The 22,830-nt window shown below is 39.2% G+C and overlaps 1 protein-coding gene across 6 annotated transcripts in view; it reads left to right on the top strand.

Annotated features, from left to right (window-relative positions):
* Positions 1-22,830, top strand: part of LOC102683106 (arginyl-tRNA--protein transferase 1) — a 98,252-nt gene that overhangs the window by 51,044 nt on the left and 24,378 nt on the right. For all 6 annotated transcript variants that reach the window (XM_015346792.2, XM_015346789.2, XM_015346788.2 and 3 more), the window contains 2 exons: positions 1,158-1,339; positions 4,100-4,199. In XM_015346792.2, the coding sequence (XP_015202278.1) occupies positions 1,158-1,339; positions 4,100-4,199 (282 nt within the window). The remainder of the gene's footprint in view (positions 1-1,157; positions 1,340-4,099; positions 4,200-22,830) is intronic.

Raw genomic sequence — 22,830 nt, 5'->3', positions numbered from 1 at the left:
GGAGCTGTGAAGAATTCAAGGTCAACAAAGTCACATTAATCTTAACAGTCTTACTTGAATCGCTACAGAAAGTCTGCACTTTTGGTGCTCTGGCTCGTGTGATTTAACTTTCTGTTTCCACCTTCTGTTCTGATACTGTGTCTTTCAGTAAAGCCCTGCTCTATACTTCCAAAGCACAGAAATGTTCTGTAACTGTATTCTAGAATGGAATCTCAAGGTAATGCTTGTGCTTTCAAGAAATGCCATAAGATTTGTATAGTTGAATTGTTTAATGATTACAGTAAGTTAAGGTTAGTATACCAACAAGCAGAATATGAAACCGCAGATAACAGAGCGTGGTAAGAGCATTTTTATATCCCAAAGCTAAAACGTTTTTTTCTACCAGCAGTAAATTGCTAAGCCCATTTGTGGAAGGTGGCATGAGGGATATGTTATAACAACTCTTCACGTGGTGACGGATAGTGGGGGAAAAAATTGATACTCTGTTCAGCTGGATGGTCAGTTTTAATAATAATAATACTTGCTTACACTTATATAGCGCTTTTCTGGACACTCCACTCAAAGCGCTTTACAGGTAATGGGAACTCCCCTCCACCACCACCAATGTGCAGCATCCACCTGGATGCTGTCCATGTGGATGCTGCACCTGGACACCTAGACATAGTCACCACACATCAGCTATCAGTGGGGAGGAGAGCAGGGTAATGAAGCCAATTCATAGACGGGGATTATTAGGAGGCCATGATTGGTAAGGCCCAATGGGAAATTTGGCCCAGACGCCGGGGTTACACTCCTACTCTTTTCGTGAAATGCCCTGGGATTTTTAATGACCACAGAGAGTCAGGACCTCGGTTTTACGCCTATTTACAGTATAGTGTCCCCGTCACTATACTGGGGCATTAGGACCCACATGAACCGCAGGGTGAGCACCCTCTGCTAGCCCCACTAACACCTCTTCCAGCAGCAACCTTAGTTTTTCCCAGGAGGTCTCCCATCCAGGTACCGACCAGGCTCACACCTGTTTAGCTTCAGTGGGCTGCCAATTGTGAGTTGCAGGGTGATATGGCTGCTGGCTAATAGTTTTAGTCTTTATCTTTTCTTGTATTCTTATGACAAATGCTTTGATGATTTAAGAGCACATTTTTTTCTCTCCCCAGGCTGAAAGTGCCCCAGACGGACCAGATTGTGGCTATGGTTCCTTCCATCAGCAGTACTGGCTGGATGGCAGAATAATTGCAGTGGGAGTGATTGACATCCTTCCTACCAGTGTGTCCTCAGTGTACCTGTACTATGACCCAGACTTCTCCAGCCTGTCTCTGGGGTCCTACACTGCCCTCAGGTGACGTTTCACCCCTAAACACTTACACGTCAGTATGCTGGGAACCCCCGTCTTCACATGAGCTACCAGCAGAATTTCCAGGATCCTATTTCCTATTTTCCTATTTCCTTCCCAGTTCCTATTGCATAGTTTCATCCATTTCAGGTGTTACAAACTCCCAGCTGTTGTATATAATTATACTGAAGAATATTTAATTATTATTTTAACAATGTGCCTTTATTCAGATTTATTCAGGTAAATTAACAGGATTTAAATTTCTGGAAACTGTTGATAGTTCATATACAAGGCCAAATTCACAGTTATTTTTTGTAAATGTCTCATTTTTCAAAATGTCTTAGTTTTTAATTTTATGGCATGGATATTTTAAATACCATGTGACATTGCATTTTAAGTTTCTTCTGCAATTATTTATATACAGTTCATTTCAGTTACCCGATTTTGTTCAATAGAGAACTGTTCTTACTCAGTTTGAGGTATGTTGATGATTTATTTGATGATTTCCAGTATGTTTGCGGTTAAAAAAGCACTCCTTACAACTTATGAATGTAGTATTCATACCATTCCACAAATGCGGACCTTGAAACCCAGGTTTCCTCTGGTTTTCATTTCATTGTAATTTTTAATTAGGTTAATAGTCTAATTATATGCTTCATTTAACCACTTTAACCTTAGATGTAAAACAAGTAATGATTTGAAGAAATCTATAAAACCTGATTAGCAGGGATCCTTAATGACCAGAACTGTAGAGCACTATTATATATGCATGATAAATCCCAGTTTTTTATCTTTTTTTGCTAGCACAAAATTTTAAGCAAGCTCCTTGAAATATGAAGTTTATATATCATAGCTGTCCTCGCTTGTCTGGAAACAAAATGGGTGCTCTTATTGTGTGGTGATTTCTATATTGCTTGACAGTTATTCCTTGTCGTGACTTTATGTAAAAGGCTCAAGTTTTGATTAGGCAAGTCTGCAGTGGTTTTCTTATTGGGAAAAGTGATCAATGTTTGGATGTTAAAAAAAGGAAATACTCCAGGCAACATATTCTTACCTTTCTACAGTTTATATAGTCTGTGGATGCTTAGTTATAACTGCTTTTCTTATGTGGGGCTTAACATTTCTTTTAACAGATGTCAAACTGCTGCTGAACTATTAGTTTAAGACCCTTGTATAAGCCTGTTTAATCTGTTACCTTAAAAGAAAGTTACCCTTGGCATGACTTTCCAAGAGTCTAACTTTACAGCATGAAAAAGCCTTTTCAGTTATTTTTCTGCATGTGTGGGTGATTCAGGCTGTATATTCTCAGTGTTTCTACAGCTATTCCCCAGGATGTGTTACCAGTTTCCCCTACCTTTTAAATTTGCTTATAAAAGGAAGCTGTGTGCCTGTGCCAACAAGTAGGAATCCTGATTAAGACAATCTGAATAAATATGCTGATTTCAAACTTTAAAAAAAATTAGCTCAAGTCATCAAAAACTTAACTTCAGGCCCTACAGTCCTGTCCAAGAGAAACAAACCTAAATCTCTTCTCTGTATATGCACAAGAGGTCCCATTCTGTCATGAAAAAGAGGACGAAATATTCTCAGGTTGTTTGTAGACAGTGATTTTTAGTTTAATCATGCTCAGGTCCTTTTAAACAGCTGTACCTGCTGCTTTTAAAACCCCCATCACTGTGTGCAGTTTAAAAAGTGGGCACTGCTGAACCAGCACAAATCCAGAAAGAGCATGACCATTTCTTAGATGTAATAGCCTGGGAAGTGTTTTATCCCTTTTCATTTTCCAGTAACACATAGGGCTTGGATTGTAAATCTGTTACGATATTGTTAGTGGGGCATTATTTTTTGTTAAGACAAAACCAATCTACATTTTAAATCATATAGAAAATTGCGAAGCTCACTTCAGAGCCATGAAGTATTTTTGGAAGGTTATGTTCCTGATAAAAACTAAATATAATCGAACACCGTTTACTAGTCTGCGTTTAGCTGTATCTGAAATTGAGTGAAAAGGCAGTGCACTGGGATTTTGAGGTGACACCATTCTACCTGGGGATAGGGTGGATTTTGGTCATTTCAGCTACGGAATAGGCTTTGGGCTCCTCTCCTCGTACCCTTCTTTGCTCGTCTCTTCTGCTCTCAAGCAGCTATATTTGCATATGAATTGGTGAGGAAGATGAAGTGCCTCTCACGGGTTTTCAGAAGTAAGAGAAAGATTTAGAACTGGGGGGTGGATGTTTCTTAAAATAGCGCTTGTGCTGTTGTACTGTTGTCTTCAGCCCAGCTGGTCATCATTGCAAAGGCTGGTGTCTGTAATAGAAAAGGCTCCTATGTGCATATTAATATTAACAAGAGACCTTAAAAGGGTGTATATAATTGTTCTGTTTGAATTTCAGATCAGCCTCTTAATGAGAGGCGATGCCTGGATAATAGAGGCTTCAGCATTCAGCCAGTGGAGGTGGTGATGGGGGGGGCAGAGGGATTTGTGAATGGCCCCCTCACCTCTATCTGCTCCCTCGTCATTCATATTCATTTCAATTCTCCGTCTGCTTTTGTCGGGGGGCTGGGAATGTTGAAACCTGCCCTTTCCGCGGGCTGCAGTTTGGCAAAGGTTTGACCTAGAAGTGTTTTTCTCCAGTGCAGCTAGCTTTAAGGGGAAGAAAGCCTATAATGAATAGAGAGAGTGAGAAAAAGAACGAAGTGGGGGGGGGAGACCTGAATGTGTTCCTATTGAAACTGAAGTGCTTTTTTTCTTATCTCTTCGTGCAGGGAAATCGCTTTCACCCGACAGCTCCATCAGAAGGCTCCCAAGCTCTGTTATTACTACCTGGGCTTCTACATTCACTCTTGCCCTAAGATGAGATATAAGGTATGGAGAGTCAGCTGTCTGCATGGTAATAATCCTGTTTTAGTCTCCTCAATGTGGAGATAGCCCTGGTCTTGGCTTGAGCAATGGCATTTCTGTTTGTTTATGCTCAGGCGTTTCTTGGATTTTATATAGCCAGGGAAGTAATAACCCACTTCTGGTGTAAACATAATTCTATTAATCTTTTTCCGTGGAGGTAAAAAAAGTGGTAATGGAGGCAGTTCTTCGTAAGAAGTATCACTTTCGACTGAAATTTATTTCATCCCAAAATGTCCCAAAAAGTCCGAGTTTAAGACACAGTATTCCAGGGATAATTTAGTAGGTAAAACACAAGGATTCACCATTCATCTTGACATGTGGAAAAATATGTAAGAGTGCTGTCTTGAGTGTTAGGACTCCTTGGTTTCTAAACATTAGAAATATTTCTAGACCTGCATCAGGCTTTTCAATTTTGCAACAATTCCTAACTTTTTATTACTGTTCATCAAAATCACAATAACTTCATGCACATAATGGGATTTTGAATCTACAGTTCTCATTAAAATCCTCATGCTCACCTACAAGGCTTTACATGGCTTGGCACCTCAATACCTGTCTGAACTTTTATCGCCCTACTCCCCACCTCGCAACCTCCGCTCTTCAAATTCTGCCCTCCTTACTGTCCCCCAAGCCCGTCTACATTGTATGGGCGACAGGGCCTTCTCCTGCTATGCCCCCAAGCTCTGGAACTCTTTGCCCAAGGATATTAGAGAGTCACCTTCTCTAAACTCCTTCAAATCCAGACTCAAAACCCTCCTTTTCAGAAAAGCCTTTACTTAACTGGTTCCATTCTTCACCCCTCTGCTCTTCTTAATACCATCTTCCACGGTCTCCTCTATTGTTATTGTTATATTGTTGTAATTTTAATTGTGTCCTGTCTTGTGAAATGTTCTTATTTATTGTTGTAGTCTTCTTATTCATTGTTATTGTCATCCTGTAAAGCGCTTTGAGAAGCCACCTTTAAAGGCGCTATATAAAATAAAGTTTATTATTATTATTACAGTCATTCATGTTACGTGATATAGGCCAAACTTGATACTTAAGTTGTTCACCAGTTTCACACAGTTGAAATGAGTCAGGTTTTACATGTTAGAGGCTGTTACATGTTAGACTGTTAGTATCTACCAGTTTTTACTGGTAGATAATACTTTACTGGTAATAATACTTTATTATTAAGGAATTTAAGGCCACAGATATAGTGGCAAAACAGGACACAAGTGTGTCATGCAACCATGAGATTAGAAACAAAAGCTAACCTCATCAGGGTACAAAATATCAAAAATGACCATTCAAAGTCACCTGCATGAATGTGTCATTTAAACTTATATCTCAAGGAAAAAGTGTCTTCTGACAGCAGATGGCTCAAACATGGCAAACATCATATGAATGACTATTGAAACAATGCCCTTGTGCGTGAAAATTTAGATTTTTTTACCTACTTACCCGCATTATGTGTGGCTTAAAAAAATTAAGCTCATGTTAAGAAAATACTCATGCCCATGGTGAAATATTGCTGAAACTACAGTACGTATGTTATGTTTTGGGGTTGTTTTATGGGTCCTGCAGCCCTTGTTAAGATAGTGGGAATAATTAACTACATCACGTATCAGGAGATTTTGGCCAGACACCTGGATATTTCTGCCAAGAAGCTCAGGCTTGGGTGAAAGTAGACCTATCAGCATGACAATGATCCAAGACATACATCAAAATTGACAAAGGAATGGTTAACTGTGCACAGAATCAGTGTTGTTAACATTATTCTAACTCAATGTGGCAGTTTACTAATTGTAACCAAAGGCTCTGAAGAGTATAGAACAGTTTTATGTGGAGGAATTTCATAAATATAATATGCCAGAATCACATAGATCACTACAGAAGTGTCTAGTCTGTGTAATCCCTGCCAGAGGAAATTTACAAAACACTGACTACAAGGTTGTGAATAATTGTGACCCTCGTGTTTTCTGGATTTAAAATATTTATGACACATATGACTTTGCTATGTGCAATGCTATTAAGATTTCTGTGCACTACTATATAACATTTATATCAGAAACATTATCTGATCTGTAAATCTTTATTACTTGATGTTTATTGTTATTTTTCATCAGGGGTATAAATAAATGTGGTGGGCCCTCTTTGTATAGTAATTATCTGCATTTGGAAACAATTTCTTGTCTTGGTGTGAGCTCAAGTATTGAGAATCATTTCTCTTTGCTTATCTAGCCTCTTTTTGCTTTACCACCGTTTGAAACTATTTCCAGATTTAGACATTCCAGTTTCTCTCAGCATAAACAGTAGGGACATCTGAAAGCACCTTTTGATATTTTTGACATCTAAAAAAAGTATATATTGCTTCAGTTCGCTGCTCATTATTGAACTCCTTTAACAGCATAAAAACACAAGAACAGTCTTATAAATAATAGAAACAAAAATAGTTTTTAATTTGTGGCCTACTCGGGTTTAACTCAAAAAGGAGCCATTGTAGACCTATCAGTGGAGTTAGATGTCTATTTGAAATTGTATAATGAGTCAAGTTATGGTGCCAAGGATAAAATCTCAAGATACAATCTTTAAATGACACCTGACCAGTGTAAAAAAAATACCCTTTAGACAGAGACCTATAAAATTTGCTGGAAAGTGGCCCTTAAGGAGTTGAATTAGACATCCCCGCTTTAAGAAATAGATCAGGGCTGTTTGATTTGGAAATGTTTTAGATTTCTATTTAACCGCATGTGATAGTGAGGTGGGAGTGAAAGTGTTTTCTCTTCCTAATTCAGCAAGAAGTGTGTGTCCAGAACAAGCTTGGATGGGCCTGCAACGTGACCTTTGTTTTCACTGTATGAGCAGCACAATCTTTCAGAATAAGAAGCTGTTTCTCTTCCATTCTAGATCCAATCAGTTTTATTTTCCATCTGTTTCCAGTATTTTCAGAGAGTGGCATGGACTTGCCAAGCAGAAGCAAAACTTTCAGCCTCTGTAAAATCACATCACAATATCACATAAGCCCAGCTTTGGTGTGTCTATAGATAGGGGGGATTGGGCATTCCTTGTAATAGCTAAGGAGGATAGTATTGTGTTTTTTTTTAAATCAATTAACATCAATATAGTCATCAAGGTAAATGATAAAGCAATCACCGTGCTAAAGAATGACGATGGGTCATGGAGGATTTAAGGAACAAAGCACGTTTGAGAATATTTGAATTGGGACCAGCTGATTTATTGAAAAGGAATGTAAATAACTGATGTAAAAGCCATCTGGGGCTCAAGGCTGGAGAAATAATTTATAGTTGAGGGAAAGGTCAGTGACAGAGCCATGCAATGAGAGAGAATACATTGCAGAGGAGACAGGAGCTGCAGGCTGCCTCTGTATAGCTGTGCCATCCAGTCCAGGAGCTAACAGGATAACAAAGCTTCTTGTCTGTGGCCAGCTTGCACAGCTCGGACATCTTCTAGCTGCCATTCGCCTTGATTGATGCCCAACCACCCCTCCCCCCACCACACTACCTTCCCTTCTGCAGCTGTGCCAGAAACAGACTCTGGATAATGGAGAGGAGAGTGGGGAAACTTTTCACAGTTCTGTCACAGCCTGCTCAATGGCAGCATCAGGCAGGAAATAGCCCATTCATTGCCCCCAATGCCTTCTATCCTTCTATGGGTCTCACTGTACTGGAGCTCTAAATGGGCTTTTTTTTTCCTCCGGGGTGCTCAATAAAGTTATCACTCAGGGAATGGTATTGCTTGTTTTGTTAGCCATGGAGGCAGAAAGGAGATCCTTTGTTTATTTGTTAATAAGTGCATAATTAAAACTGGACACAAAGGGGCTGTGGGAGTCAGGCTGGAGTTCAGAGTTGGCGAGGGACGCTGCTCTGATGTGTCCCTGAAAGCACAAGGTTTTTATTTTTTATCTTTGGTTACCGCTACTGCTGACGGTGCTGTCTTTGGTATTTAACACCTCTGTGGCCCTGGTTAGATAGAGTGTGATGGGGAAGGGTAGGTCACACAGTTCTCACCATCAGAGGTGAGGAGCACAGGGCATCCTGTTGCTGGGTAGTATATCTACCCCTGCTTCCGCTGCTGATAGCCGGGTGAGGAAAAGGGGGCTTTCGGACTGAGCCTGGAGCACACATTTATTTCTGTATGCAGATAATGTACTGAGACAAATTAAAAATGCTACACATTGGTTGTACTTGCATATTGGTTTTGTTATGAATAATAACATTTTGTCTTCATCTCTTGACCTTTTGTAAGGTCATTGTCTGTGCACACACCCTTACATACATACCTACTATACACACTCATGTTTCTACTTGCCTGTGTAACAGCATTCTGGTTTGTCAGCATCGCTTGTTGTATTGTTATTATTTTGTCTGTCTGCGATTGCATTGTTTTGTACTAGTCCTATTTGTTTAATGAATGCCAGCTACAGATTTAGACTCTTAAGGGCTAAAGTGAGTGGAGTCTTGCCCTGTCCATTAGAGAAATGCTTTAAATGCTTAGACTTTCTCTTACCTGTGTTTCTCTGTATGCCTGAGTTTTTTTGCTTAACCAATTTGGCTTTGACAATTTTTCCATCTTCCTAGTACCTTATGACCTTAGAGATACTTCCTTGAGCTTCCACAGGCAAGTTTATCACAGGTTCCTATACTCATCTGTTGCATTTTTAATACCTCTCAATAAATATAATGGGAGAGAGGGAGACTTGTTATTATACCTGAGGGGGCAATTTGTTTTTACAGCAGCAGTTGGTACACAGGCGGAAAAGGCAAAAAACGACAACAATAACAACAATACGCATACATACAGTGCAGTCCGCAAGTATGTGGACAGTGACACAATTGTTGTTGTTTTGGCTCTGTACTCCAGCACATTGGGTTTGAAATGAAACAATGACTCATGTTGGGCCTCCTGTTGAGAGACAACAGCAACCGACTCCAGATGCAAATGCCACATCTAGAATCAACTCTAGACCTTGCCAAGAAACAACTGAGCAGCCAATTGTAAATATATTATAAATATCAGAGAAAAACAAATGGAGGCAAGCAAAATAAAGCCTCAGATGTCAATCAGTCATCATCTTTGATGAAGCCTTCAGAAACATCCAGTTTTTCTGAAATCTGTTGCTTTCCCTTTATCCCATGGGGAGGAATAGGTGATTAGCAAACCCAGTTTCCTCAAGATCCAAGCACGGGCAAATGCTGTTGGGAAAACTTAACTCTCAGGCCGTTCCAGATGGTTTTTATATGGCACGAGCATTTGGGATTACTGACCGGAGTTACTTGGGCATTGCGCTGTCAAGTGTCTGTGTACATACTTATTTCATGGTCATTTAGCTAAATGTTTCTGAATGCAATTCCAGTGCTTTGCTGGGTACACAGCCTGTAGACAGAAAAGGTTAGATACCTGTGTAGTGAGGCCACTGCATCTACCCAACAGCTGCAACACTTCAGCAAGGGAAAAAACGTCTGTTCTTTTAGTGGAGTATGGGGTGAATCTTCATTTTTACTTCAAAGTTATTGTCAGCAACAAGAAGCTTTTATAGGTGGCTGAATCATTGCTTAGAATAATGGGTTAATTGCTTAGAAAGAACTAAACTTCACCCTTGTTTCTCTAACCATTTGTAACATTTGTAAATGTGTTCAGAACGGAGCGCGTTTTTGCCAGCTAGCTGAGGATTGAATGATATATTATGGTATATTATATTGTAGTTTTTTTTGTCCATGACTCTCTCTAATGTGCTTACACTTCAAAGTGCAATGCTGACAAACATCAGAATGGAAGATTGAAGGCGTAATAGTAAAGCAGTAGCTTTCAGAGCAGCTGAAGGGGCCATTTTCCATTTACACTGACATTGGTCTTTAGACAGACCTCACAAACAGCTGGTATCTCGCTGGTCTTGAAGGGATTGTCAGAATGTAGGCCAGGCTAGAGCTTTATAGTACTGTGCTGAGCCTGGCATTATGCAACTGGTCTCCTGTGTGTTGGATCAGCAAGAATTCATTAATCACTGGCTCACCAGCACACTGTGTCAGTAGAAATCTCCTTTTAAACACAGTCATGCAGCTTTGTGCTATGTTGTCCCAGCTTGTTATGGGCCATAAATCATATGGAGGTGGAGATATGTATGGAGAAATAATTCGGCCACAGTTACATTTCTGGGGATAATTTCTCTTCTGTGAATGTGTCTAAAGTTAGGAAAGCAGGAAGCAAGAGTAGAGAAATTTTGGGGTATAAGTTATTTAATTTATGTATCCATGAATGTATGTCCAAATGTATAAGGCCCTGCCCTATTAAATGAGCTTGTAAGGCTGGTACTGTGTGTCTAGATGTTGGTGAAAAAATAAACATTATTATTATCACTAGTACTGGGAAAATTAAATGCATGTATATATGTATATGTCACCACTCACCAGAACACAAACAGCCCAAATATGCTAAAAGAAATTATCCAGTTTGTATTATACGGTATGTATTAGGGTCATCTGTGTTATTTTTGCCAAGCTCTATGTGAATGAAGGTTATGTCATGAACAAACTTAGCAGAACAGTGACAGCTGTAAACAGCTTCTTTGCTCTGGTCAGCCTGTGACTCCTGCTGTCTGCACTTATGCTATTGATCAGTCCCGTTGTCTGCCCTGAAACCCTTAAATACTGCCATTACTGACATATAACTTCACTAGCCTGAGTGAAACTCCCAGGAGCCTCATGACTTATAGCTTATGAAGGTTTTGTAAAACAATCCACTTTTATTGCTTGCCCTGTGGCGCTTTGGTACTGAAAGGGATGAAATTCCTCAGGCTGTACAACTTCTGCTACATCTCACTGTGCTTTTGAAGTGTCTCAGTATGTGAAACTGTCCAGGAAAGGACATTGCTGTTCTTGAATGCCTTTTTTCCCGAGGGTGGGCACTCTCAATGTTCCGGTCAGGGAACGGAGTTGAGCCTCAGTATTCCGCTGTGTTGTGATGGGTCTGTTCCCATTTGGGGGGGATTTTGTGCCGCAGAGTTTGGAGGCTAATTTGACAACCAGTTTTGAGGAGAGCTGCCAGCAAGATTAATTCAAGATCACAGCCTGCTGAGACCAGCTACCCGCAGAATGGTACACAAGGGGGACGTTAATCCTGTCTAATTTGTGACCTCTTGCCACCAGAAAGACTCTGTTTGCCACATTACTGTCTTAAACATTAGTGTTCATGGGTTCACGTCTCATCTGGAGCAGTTCATGCCCTCCTGAGTAGTATTTCACTCTTTAATTTAAATGGAAAAGACTTACGGGGGTTCAGTTAAGTAAAAGTAGATATTAGTCTTCTTAATTCATTGTGGTTCCTATAGAGAAAATGAACTGAAGGGAAAGAAAGGCATTTATTCTAACACTGGAAGTAGAACAGCTGATCTTTTTCGGCTGAAATGCTGAGACTGCCAGAGCTGTGTCCTTACTCTCCATCTATTAGACTGATAAGGGCTGCGTTTCCCATGCAATACAGATACGCTCTGTTCAGTGATCCATTGCCTCTTAAAAAGTGTTATCTTCTAGGTTTCTTACATCATTGCCATGTGTTTTGTGGATCATTGGTATATAAATGCCTTCTATCAGCTGATTAAAAGTGAAGTCAGTACTGATGAATTGATTTATTTAGAGCTACCTGCTGTATTTTGTAACTGTATTTGCTGTTTTGTAACACAACACTCAAGAGAATTTATTTATAATGACAGGTAGCCAAATGTAAAAAAACAAAACAGATTTTGTCCAGAAATTCCTTTCAGGCTAAATATATGGGTGGGTGATATTACGTGTGACGAACACGGAACCTTTTTCTTTCACTATAGCTCATCCAGACCTTTCTTAAAACCAGGCACAGAATGAAAGGATGAAACTTTAAAGTCAATATTTTTTCTCTTCTCTCTTGGCTTTTTACACTGATGTCAGATTTCTCTTTTCTCTTCATTAATAGAGAGCTGGTGAACTGTGAGTTCATCCGAGGAGAGTCTGTAGAGTGTGCTCAGGCACAGTGACCATGAGCTCTCATCTATCAGAGAGACAGTCTCCCTCAACACAGTGACACGTTCACATGGGCAGCAGCCCTCTGCTTGCTCAGGCAGAATGACTGACACCCTCACACTATCTATGATTATGAATGGTAAAATCTGGCATAAATGCTGCGCTAGCGAGTGTTTATATGGACCTGAATTATGCATCTACAATTTGATCATACTCACAAAGGATATCTGATGAGATTTTGGGACAGATGGTATTCTTCAACCAATAATGCATCCATCAAAAACTTGTGACTTTGCCTTTTGAATTTACTCCTCTGAAAACAAAATGTCCTAACAAAAATAAACAACTCTTGATCTATGCAATTAGACCCAGGGCAGATTGATGAATAAGTTATTCTCGGATAGCTATGAATCTGCAGGCCAAGGTACTGTCAAGAGATTCTCATCCCGTTTCCATTCATAATTCTTCATTTAAATTTGCTCTAATTCAGAAACGTGTAATGTTTTTTCCGACATCATGCAGCAGCCTCTAACTCTTAAACACCAGAAAAAAAACATCAGACTTCTGTGTGGTTTCTGATTTGTTCATCCAGTCTAACCACTTTGTTTAAACTGCCTATTATTGGACTCTGATAATATATGTTGAGGGTTTACTATAATAGTGAAGACCTGGGTTTTTATTTGTGACATGCTGACACTAATGGACCATGTGGTTATAATCTTGTCTGGCATATTTCAAAGACTTTTGTTCCAGAAAAAAAGTTTTTTTCCCTGGTTACAGAAAAGTACTTTTCATTTTTTATAGTTACAAATCTACCAAGATATGACACAGGATTGGAAAGTATATTTATATAAGTGAATTCCATTCAGTGTGCCCAGTATAACTGTAGTCACTGTCATGGCATCATCCAACCTTTCCACCTGATTCCCATGTGTTTAGTGTCTAACTAGACTGGATATCATATACTATATATTTATAATTCTCAGCATTCTACAAGAGTCTTTATTAGGTCTTATAGCTTAGAACACTTAAATGTACAGTATAGGTAAGTAATCAAGGCAAGCTAGCAGCTTTTTTTCCCAAACTGTATAGTGGAAAGCAGAGCACAGTCAGTGCTGGATTAAACTGAAAATTGGTTATGCATTCCAATTAAGTTCTTGACTTGGAATTTGATTTGAAATAGTCTCAAGGATACAACATGAGAATTTGAAATGGAATGAAAGAAATTGAATTAATTCCATGAAATTCAATGAAAATCGACTTGTTTTAAAAACATGAATGCCTTATTTGTTTTTAGACATCACAAGAAACAATGCTGATTGATTGTAATTGCAATTTCATATTTTCCCGACAATGTCTGAAACATGGTTAAAATGTTTGATTTTTAAAAATGATTTTCTGTCAAATGTCCAGAAATTAAAAATAGGATGATATGAGGGATACAATGCAAAAAGCTGAAGACATCTGCCTTTTCTGAAGCTCTGTTGTCAAGCAGGGACATGAGCTCATTTTTTGGAATCACAGGCTACTTCATTCTAGATTTCTCTTCAAAGTTTCCCACTGACATGTCAGTGCTTCAAAGACAAACATACAGCAGAAAACATCTGTAGTGTATGAGCAGACTGTTGCAAGCTGCAGCATACACTGCACGACAGTATCAGTGACCAAGACTAATAATGTCGCCAACATGGTGCAGGCGTTTGTTCTGTTTTCCCCATTAGAGGTCCCAGGTTGTGAAACTGATGAGATGAGGCAGCTGTCTTTGAACAGAGCCCATATTTCATGCATACAGTACTGCTTGTTGTCCAGGATGCAATTGAAGAAGCAGGCCCTATCAAGTCCTTGATGGTAATGATCCCCAAAATTTGTGACATTTTGTCACACATCTCCGAAACCCCATGAACTCTTGGAGGAGGTTTTATACTCGAGCTGGAAAATGACACCTGTTGGCATAGCCAGTTGAAGATGATCCTCTAATGTAGTCATGGCAGCACTCCCTTGCACTATGAGATGAAACTCTTAGAGGCACTGGAGCTTTTTGAGGAACCCAGATTAACATCAGGCTGAGAAATTCGTCAAAGGTAGTTATGTTATTGCATGTGTTTGCAGTCTTTGACATGCTGTGGAAGAATTAAGGGTGACCTGCAGTAGCAAACAATAGAATCACCTCAACAGAAAAACACCTCACCAGGTGTTTGTAAACATGAAGAGGTCCAAATGACTGCCACCCGTGATCCATTTTTCAAACTGGACAGGTGCATAGCTGGTGCAAGAATCACATAATTAACAGATAAGCTCACCTCTTTATTTCCAAAGATGACAACCATTTGATGGCTGTCAAAGGTTCATGGTTCCAGATTTGCATGAAGTGCCAACTTCATCTTACCATGCAAGAGGATACTGATTGTCAACTGAAAAGAAAACCAAAGCAGCTGACCTAACTTTGCACACGTTGTGTGCAAGCACTCTGCCATCATCTGCCCTCATAGAGCAAATTTTCAGCGTGCTAGGAAGTTTGTTCAGGCCACATAGATGTAATTAAAATAACAGATTTGAGGAACTTGTGGTGAAAAGAATTGAACACTGACAACTTTAAATAAAGCAAGTTGCATTTAAAATAAAGCAAACAATATAAATTAAATTCAAGTTAGCTTTTGATTGAAATGTTTTAAATTATTTTAAGGTCTAACAATGTTTCTAAAAACATTTTATATTGTGGTTATTTGTGATTTGACACTGGGTATTATGGTCCTTGAGGAGTGAATAAGTAAACAATTATGTGAGAAACGAGCTAAGAAAACAATTGATACTGAACCACAGTAGTGCTTTTAACATTTAAAACCAAAATACAATTACAATGTTTTGAAATCTTTAAGCTTTAATTAAGGTAATGTTTGGAATGCTGTAGATTAATATGTATGAATGATATTGAAAATCAATATTGTTTGCAGTGATGAATAACAGATGTTTTTTGGAAGTTGGCTGAGACACATCTATCAAAATAAGTGAAGTAGTCATGTTTTAAGAATGGAATTTCTTTGAATATTATGGAATCAAATTCTACGTTTATTCCAATTCCAATCTCTGTCCTTGGGATTAATTCAAATCAAATTCCCATTTGAGAATTGAATTGAAGTAAATTCAAAAATTCTGGATTGACCCCACCCTAGTGAGAAGCAGGTTTTAAAAGGCATTGATTCTGAGACTTTTGTTTGCAGTAGGGCAGAAATCACACTCTAACTGATCTCCTAAACAGTTCTTTCTCTCATGAGAAAAAAAAAAGCTTACCAATTGAATTAAAAACTGGAATAATTATCCATTTTATATGTCTGTATTTTCAAACAATGAAGTTTCTTCATCATGCTACAAAAAACACCAGTCTTAACTCTCCCATGTATGTATATTTCATACTAGGATAACTCCAGGCCTAGTCCTTGAGGGCTGGTGTGTCTGCAAAGCACTAGCAGCTGAGAGGGAAGCTATTAAACTGCTCTAATTAAGCCAATAATGAGCCAATGAAAACCATTTGATACACCATCCATCCAGGAATAGAATTGGGGATCCCTGAGATGTACCTATTATTAAAATTATGAATCCCTTCTGTGCCACTTGAAGTGCTGGTCTTGCTTAGACAGAAATGTTTATCTCCTGTTTTTGTTTTTGCCTGTAAATTAGGATGTACAGTATTAAGATGGATTCTTACAAATATGAACTTGGTCTCTTGAAAAGGAGACCTCTACTGGAGTTTAAGAGTAACGCATTGCGTCCAGTTTTGTTTCATTCTGGGTATGGCTGAGTAAGCAGTGCTATAACTGAAAAAAACATTTAAGACTAAATAGACTATCTTGAGCTAGAAGCACATTATAACTGTGTACTAGTATCACAGAAACATGGCAGCTCCTTGTTGGTACCTGAAGAACCAGTCCTAGTCAAGAATGCTGGGTTATATGCTGTAAGGGCATGGTGTGCAGTATTTGTTAAAGGCTATCTAGTCAGTTTACATTGATATCTTCCGAAACTCCCTGCTCACACCCAGAGCCTTTTTTTCCCATTTTTTTGGCAGAACTTTTATTTCCCCAGAATAACTCAGATTACTGAGTGATAGGGAATAAAGCTGAATAAATTGAGGTCATAACCCAAGTAATCTTAAAAACTAGGGTAAAATATATATAGTAAATGTGTTAATGTTGTTGTTTTTTTCCCTAATCTGCAGTACACAAGTTGGGCTGAATATAGGAGTGTGCTGTTGTGCCAAGAAGTGCTTAAGGCTCTGAGTAGTATGAATGGCATGTTTAGTCATCTAATAATGAATAAATAAATAAATAAAGATGCAGCCTGTCTTGTTAAAGCGAATATATGGGTGTAGTTTCAGTTAGCCTTACTCTGACCCTGTCTCACCCTCCTGTGCAGCGGAGTTAGGCCCCAGCACAGACAGCTGTAGGTGGGACGGAGGGGTTTTATGAGCTGAGAAAGTTGGCTGCACCCCCGTGGCAGCTGGCACAGTCCCCAGGCTGGGGGGGCCGGGGGGTGTGTGTGGGTGTCTCTCACACACAGCCTCGGTGTCTGGAGAGACACTGTTCTCAGCACCGCCCCTCTTGGAGCTGTTCCACTGTTCAGCATGACTTTCTGTCTCGCGGAGCGGGGCTGTAAACCTGTGTTTTTCTGTCACGGTGCGAGTGGTATTCCACAGGCCGGAGGAAGCCCCCTGATATGGTATCTCTTTGGCTATGAGATCTGAAATGTTTAATGGGTTCTGCTATACATTTGGCTTTTTATTTTTTTTTACTGGGCAAAAGAGCAGAACCATTCTTTGAAGTTGATTTTTTCCTAACTCTTGGAAACCTGTGCAAATCTTGCTTCGGAAAACTAGTCCAGTTGGTATGCATAATAGGCTTCGGAGCTAATAAAGCAGTGCTTAAAAAACTTGTCCGGACTTTGATCAGTCCAGGTTTACAAGGCCTTTTCTTCCAAGCAAGGACCCCAGGCCAGACATCAGACATTTGATTCATAAGAGTCTGGAGCTACACGTTCCGCCAGTGATCATAGAGACAGGCTGCAGATGCAGAATCTGCACCGAGATACGAGGACCTACTCTGGTACTTGTGGAAAAATGCCGTGACTGAAATAAGATTGTTTTTGTTTGTTTTGAGATCACAGTAGCTCTTCAAAAATTATCCAAACCATAACAATAGATGTCATCTTCCTCTAGATGTATATACCTATTGCAGTAGTTTATCTGTACATATTGGGGGTAGCTTGGTCGGTCAGGATGCTATTCTGAATCCATAGAGATTATGTGCAGTAAAAAGGATGTTCAACTCCACCAAATGTTCAAAATACCTGGAACAATCGCACTTCCTTGAATTAAACCAACTGTATTCAGGTACTTTAGAAATGTAGAATTAAAATGAAAATCACTGCTGACCAAAGTCCTTTGTTAGTTGTAAATCCTTAAATTGAAGATTGCAATTCTGGGCTTGAAGAGGCAAAATCAAGCACATTTTCAGTCAATAGCTGGTAGGCTGCTAGCCTGCATGCTGTAGTGTCTCATCTTGCAGCTGTTAAACTGGGAGCAAGGGCGAGGTGAGCAGGCTGCAGGGGCAGATGTTTCCAGTGTCCTGCAGGGGTAGCAGTACCCTGAAACGGCTTAGTCAAGTGTAATGAACCTAGAAAAACCCTCTCGAGACTGGGAAGTCACATCTTCAAAAGAAATTCATTGAACGTTGAACCATTTTCCATTGTGCTATAATTATCTATGATTTCTGTAAATGATTCGTCACCTTATATTAATGAGCTGTGCTCTTTTAATTTTTGCATATGTCTTATTAACATACACAAACACTAGATTGTAAAATTCCCTACATAGGATGTATAACATATTTAATATTTAATAAAAGCACAGTTCAACAGAGGACTCACCATGCTCAGGTTGTTTGGACTACATATTTTGTGGTTTGTGTTTTACAAAAATTGAAATAAGAATATTCCTTTCTGCATCTGGGCTGATGAAGACAAATGATGCCTGGGATTTCTCATTGAGATGTTATATTAATTTAGGTTTTACTGGTAAAGTGATGTAATCAAAAACCAAATCACTTGTCTAGGTTCATGGTCTAATGACTTGGTAATATTTTTTGGATGCTAATGGTTTTTACAAGCTTCTCCTAGAACTCTGTGGCTCTGAAGTGTGTCTGGTCTATTTCTGGTTGCTGTCAGCTTCCCCACATCTTTCCTCTAATTATTTTGGTGCATCTTAAATGTGGGAAGTTTTAGAAAACCAGGCACTAATTTAGTCCAGATTGATCTCTGAGGCAGAAGAACATATTCTAGCTCAGAAGCATTTAAAGTGTTCTTAGAGTAAAGCAGGATTTTACCTCTACTTACTGCTTGTCAACAATTTAGTTTCTTCAGCTTTGTTACCCATCATGTGGATATTTACATTAATGCTTGTGCAGATATATCTGTATATACAGTACAGTATATCCACGGTATTTTCCTCTTTGACAGTAAAACATTTGTGCAGACACAATCTGGCCAATGTTTTGTTTAGCGTTACTGAAACTACCCTGTTTAAAAGGTGATTCAAATGAATTCAGTTCGTTTAAAGACATTTAGTTCACTAAGAGTTGTGCACATCAACACTATTGGAAAAACAGTTAAAAATAATGTTAAAAGAATATCACATTCTGCCTCTGCAAGCTGGCGATGTGTTGAAGTTGATTTATTGGAGCAATTTTAGCTCAGGGTAAAGATAGAAGCACAGCCCTGATTTTTAATGCAGTGTTTCAGCGATTGAGTGCCTACTGAAATAAATAAGGCTTTTATCAACCGTTGAGTTCCACATTTGGATTTACTAGCAGAAAATGCTGCTGTGTTTATGTTGCTTTTGGAAACGGTTGTCAGGCATGTCATTCTCACTAGGTGATTAACTCAAACTGTCACATTAGCCTCCCCTCATTGCCAGGTGTGCAGTTAGTGCATGTGCTCCCTTTGGAAGGAAAGTGGAGCTAATATGAAAGACAACAGATTACAGGAACCTGCAGGTGGAAGGTGTGGCTTTTCAAACCCTATTAACTCTGTGGTGAGAAGCACCTTTAGGTTGCTTTTCAACGTCTAGTTTTCCTAAGAGAAGTAACTGATTTACAGAAGGATCTGTTTCTCATCATTACCCAGTAAGTGTTCTTATTACACAAATAAGGAGTAAATGATATTTGAAAACTGGAGACAGGGAAACTGCTTTCTACTTAAGGAATGTATTATGTGAAAAAATAATTACTATCAAACTTCTCATAAATGCAAAGAAAAGTTAAATAGGTAGCTTTATGGATTCTTGATGGCCAATTACATAAAACACCTGATGAACTTCCCCTCAGTTCTACCTATAAGGACTCCAGGGGGATTTAAAGGTGTTGTTCAAAGTGTGACACATTTAAACCAATAGTCTAGTTACAGGAAAGGGTGTCCTTATTTATTATTATTATTATTATTATTATTATTATTATTATTATTATTATTATACAGTTAGTGCCAGCAATATGAGAAAGTGTTTTATCACCAGCAGTGCCCCAGCAGCTAAGCCAGTCTTTATGCCTTATTGTGATTATAACCCAAAAAAACGGTGTGCGAAAGAAAGTGCCTGATAACATTCAACTAGAACTTGGTTTTGCTGTAGTATTTTGGAGGTCTGTTTTTTTAGGTATAGGAGGCTGTAGTGAGACAGGGAGTACAATGAGCTTTAAAGTAACTGGAGTTTTAAATGATGATCTGGGAGATGTCAATCCCAATAGCTGCCTTTGTAGCTTTTTTTCCTTATATTCTTCTGAAATCTTTATTTTATTTAGTGCCTTTCGTGAGGTATCCTCTTTAGGTGCTTTAAATTAAAACAGTAGAGATGGATATAAACTAATCAAGTCAATTGAACAATTAAAAGGTAGATTATAAAAGTGAGTTTTAACACAGAATCTGAAAGTGTTAAATGGCTTGCATAATTCAGAAATAATGCCCCAGTAATTTAATTGAATTCCCTGCAATCATACCTTTACTGGTGTCAAATAGTATTGGTATGTTTTGCCAAAAACCATCAGTCAAAGGTTAAATGAACCATTTTCCAAAGAAAAAATGTCTTCACAGTGCCATCTTGTGTAAGTTCACTCTCGATTCTTTGCTACCCTGTTTCAACAGTATGCAGCATGCCTATAGTTTACAGTTTTTGCACTGGAGCACCACAAGGTGTTTGAGATCAGGGCTCTGGGGAGCAGGGTGCCTGCTGTGAATATACAGTGCGAGGATCAGATGAGCTCTAGCTCTGAGTGCGAGAGCTCCTAGTTTTTCATAAATCCTATTTGATCCAGTTGCTTAGAATAAAACAATGCTTTTACCCGGTGAGAGCAGTATGTTGCTTACCAGCAAAATAAATATAATGAGACTATGATTTACAAATCTCTTCTTCATTGAGCACAGGGGATTCTTGACTGTTGTTGTTTAAAAAGAGGGGAAGAGGACTGCAGTAGGATTCTTCACTTATGATGTTAGTTCCTGGGCATTTATTATTCACAAAGCCTTTAATTCTCCATTCTTCCAAAGCTCGTGATGTTACTGTGTTGTGTTTGACAACTTGAAATCTTTAAGAGACGTGTTTCTGATTTTCAGCACTCAGCATATTCTGAATTCTACAGTGGTTCCAGAAAATGAACAGTTTTTTGTCCCTAAACTACAGAAGTAGAACTTATGATTTATCTGTTCAGCTTGAGTATACTTTTTTTCTGAAATCGATTGAGTAAACGTTCAGGAATGGGGAAGCATCAGGCTATTCTAAATAATTTAATTGAAGCTCTACCTGTTTTGATAAGCATTGACAAGGTACCTGAGGCTAGAACAAAATAAAACAAAACAATGGAAACAGTATTTATTATTAATGGCTTAAAGACTTTAATTTAAGGTGCTGGAAATTCAACTCGTATGTGTTCATTAGAATAAATTTCAAAGTCACTCATCCGTAGTTATATGCCAGATTCTCATTTCCCTGGTAACATCAAGAATCAAGAATATCTGAATAAAAATATACAGTGCAGATTCGTTGAGATTCTTAAAAAAGCACCAGATAAGAGTCTTCAACTGATAAGACAACAGCCACATGAGAAAGGTGTTTCACGTCTTGCTTTGTCCTATATTCCCTTATTCTTAAAGAGTATGCCTGTTGCACCCCTTCTTTGGACTAGTCTAAAAGTCTTTAGAAAAATCATTGCAGCAGGGCCTGACATGTTGCAGAGCAAGAGAGATTCTTTCTGGAACTTTTGCCAGGTGTTTGATGGTGTTGGACCCAGAATCTTCACATTTTCCTACCACCGGAATTCACAGGGAAGTGACCAACCTCTGACACGCACCTGGCACAGCAGTGAGTGGGTGAAGTGCAGGACAAACTAGAAGCTGGAATGCTTTATCACTTTATATTTTCTGGGTTAGTGTTTTGTTCATGGGATAAGTATTCAAACTTCACCTCCTCTCTGCGGGTAGTGTGAGGACACACAGTGGTCTCTGGCTCTTTTCTCTACCCCCTGGCTAGGCCTTTTTGGAACCAGCCTCTCCAGCCAGGGGAGCAAAAGAGGGTTTAACACTGAAATAAGACAAAAATAAAGAAAGATTAGATCTTGTTTTTCCTCTGGGCAAGCAGATTGGCCTGACACATTCCTGTGGACTATACCGTTAATTGATGCGAGAGAGCAATTCTTAGCCTGTGACATATCTATCATGATAGCACATTATCCATCATCTGTGAATCAAGTTTGGGAAGCTGGGAATAATTTAGGGTACGGCCTTGTTTTCACAACATGACAAGTACATAATAATGTGATTTAAGTCACTGAGGCGCCACGATAATGCCCCTGTCAGCAGTGTTTCTGAGCAAATTGAGCTTGTTACAAAGCATGACTGGGGCTGTGTTGTGATAGTTTGTACTGCCAACTTGTTTCTCACAACGGTGCCTTTCTTGTACAAATCTTCAGGTATTTGCTGGAGCCTTAGTGGCAGGTAAAAACTTGTGAGGAACCGTACAGCAAGTTCAGGATTAGACTTGCTCTGTGTTAGGTGGGTGGTTGTTGCAGCTTAGAATGACTCTTTTTGTTGAACTTTTTTTCCAGACTTTCTTGCCCTCTCATTGTTTGAACTGGGATTTTTTAGGTAGTTACAATGCAGGTGTAAGCAGAATGTAGACTATATGGCAAGTAATCCAAAGGCCTTAGCCTTAGATGCTGTGAGAGGGCATGGTGCAGAAAGAGGCTCAGTCAGGCATTGTGAGAGAGCCTTGTGATGTTGGCCGTGACACTAAGCAGTAGTGCCTGGGATGCACCTATGGCTTCCAAGCCCTGACATTCTTTTTGATTTTGGAGCATGGTTATCCCAGCCAGCTTGGTGTCTTGGTTGTTGCTAGCAGGGTGCTTGGCATCTCTGACTGGATACACATGACGCAGCTATTCAGGCTGTCTCCTCACCAGACTTGCATGAAGCTGCAGCTTGCCCACATTTATGTAACAAAGAATTCCTGAAGGTTAATACTACAGCTATGTATTACCATTGACAGATATTGCAGAACAGTGAGAGATTTG

This window comes from Lepisosteus oculatus, chromosome 4 (genome assembly GCF_040954835.1).
Source record: "Lepisosteus oculatus isolate fLepOcu1 chromosome 4, fLepOcu1.hap2, whole genome shotgun sequence".
Classification (NCBI taxonomy): domain Eukaryota; kingdom Metazoa; phylum Chordata; class Actinopteri; order Semionotiformes; family Lepisosteidae; genus Lepisosteus; species Lepisosteus oculatus.
Note: the sequence above shows the minus strand (reverse complement) of the source record. Positions and strands in the feature narration are given on the sequence as shown.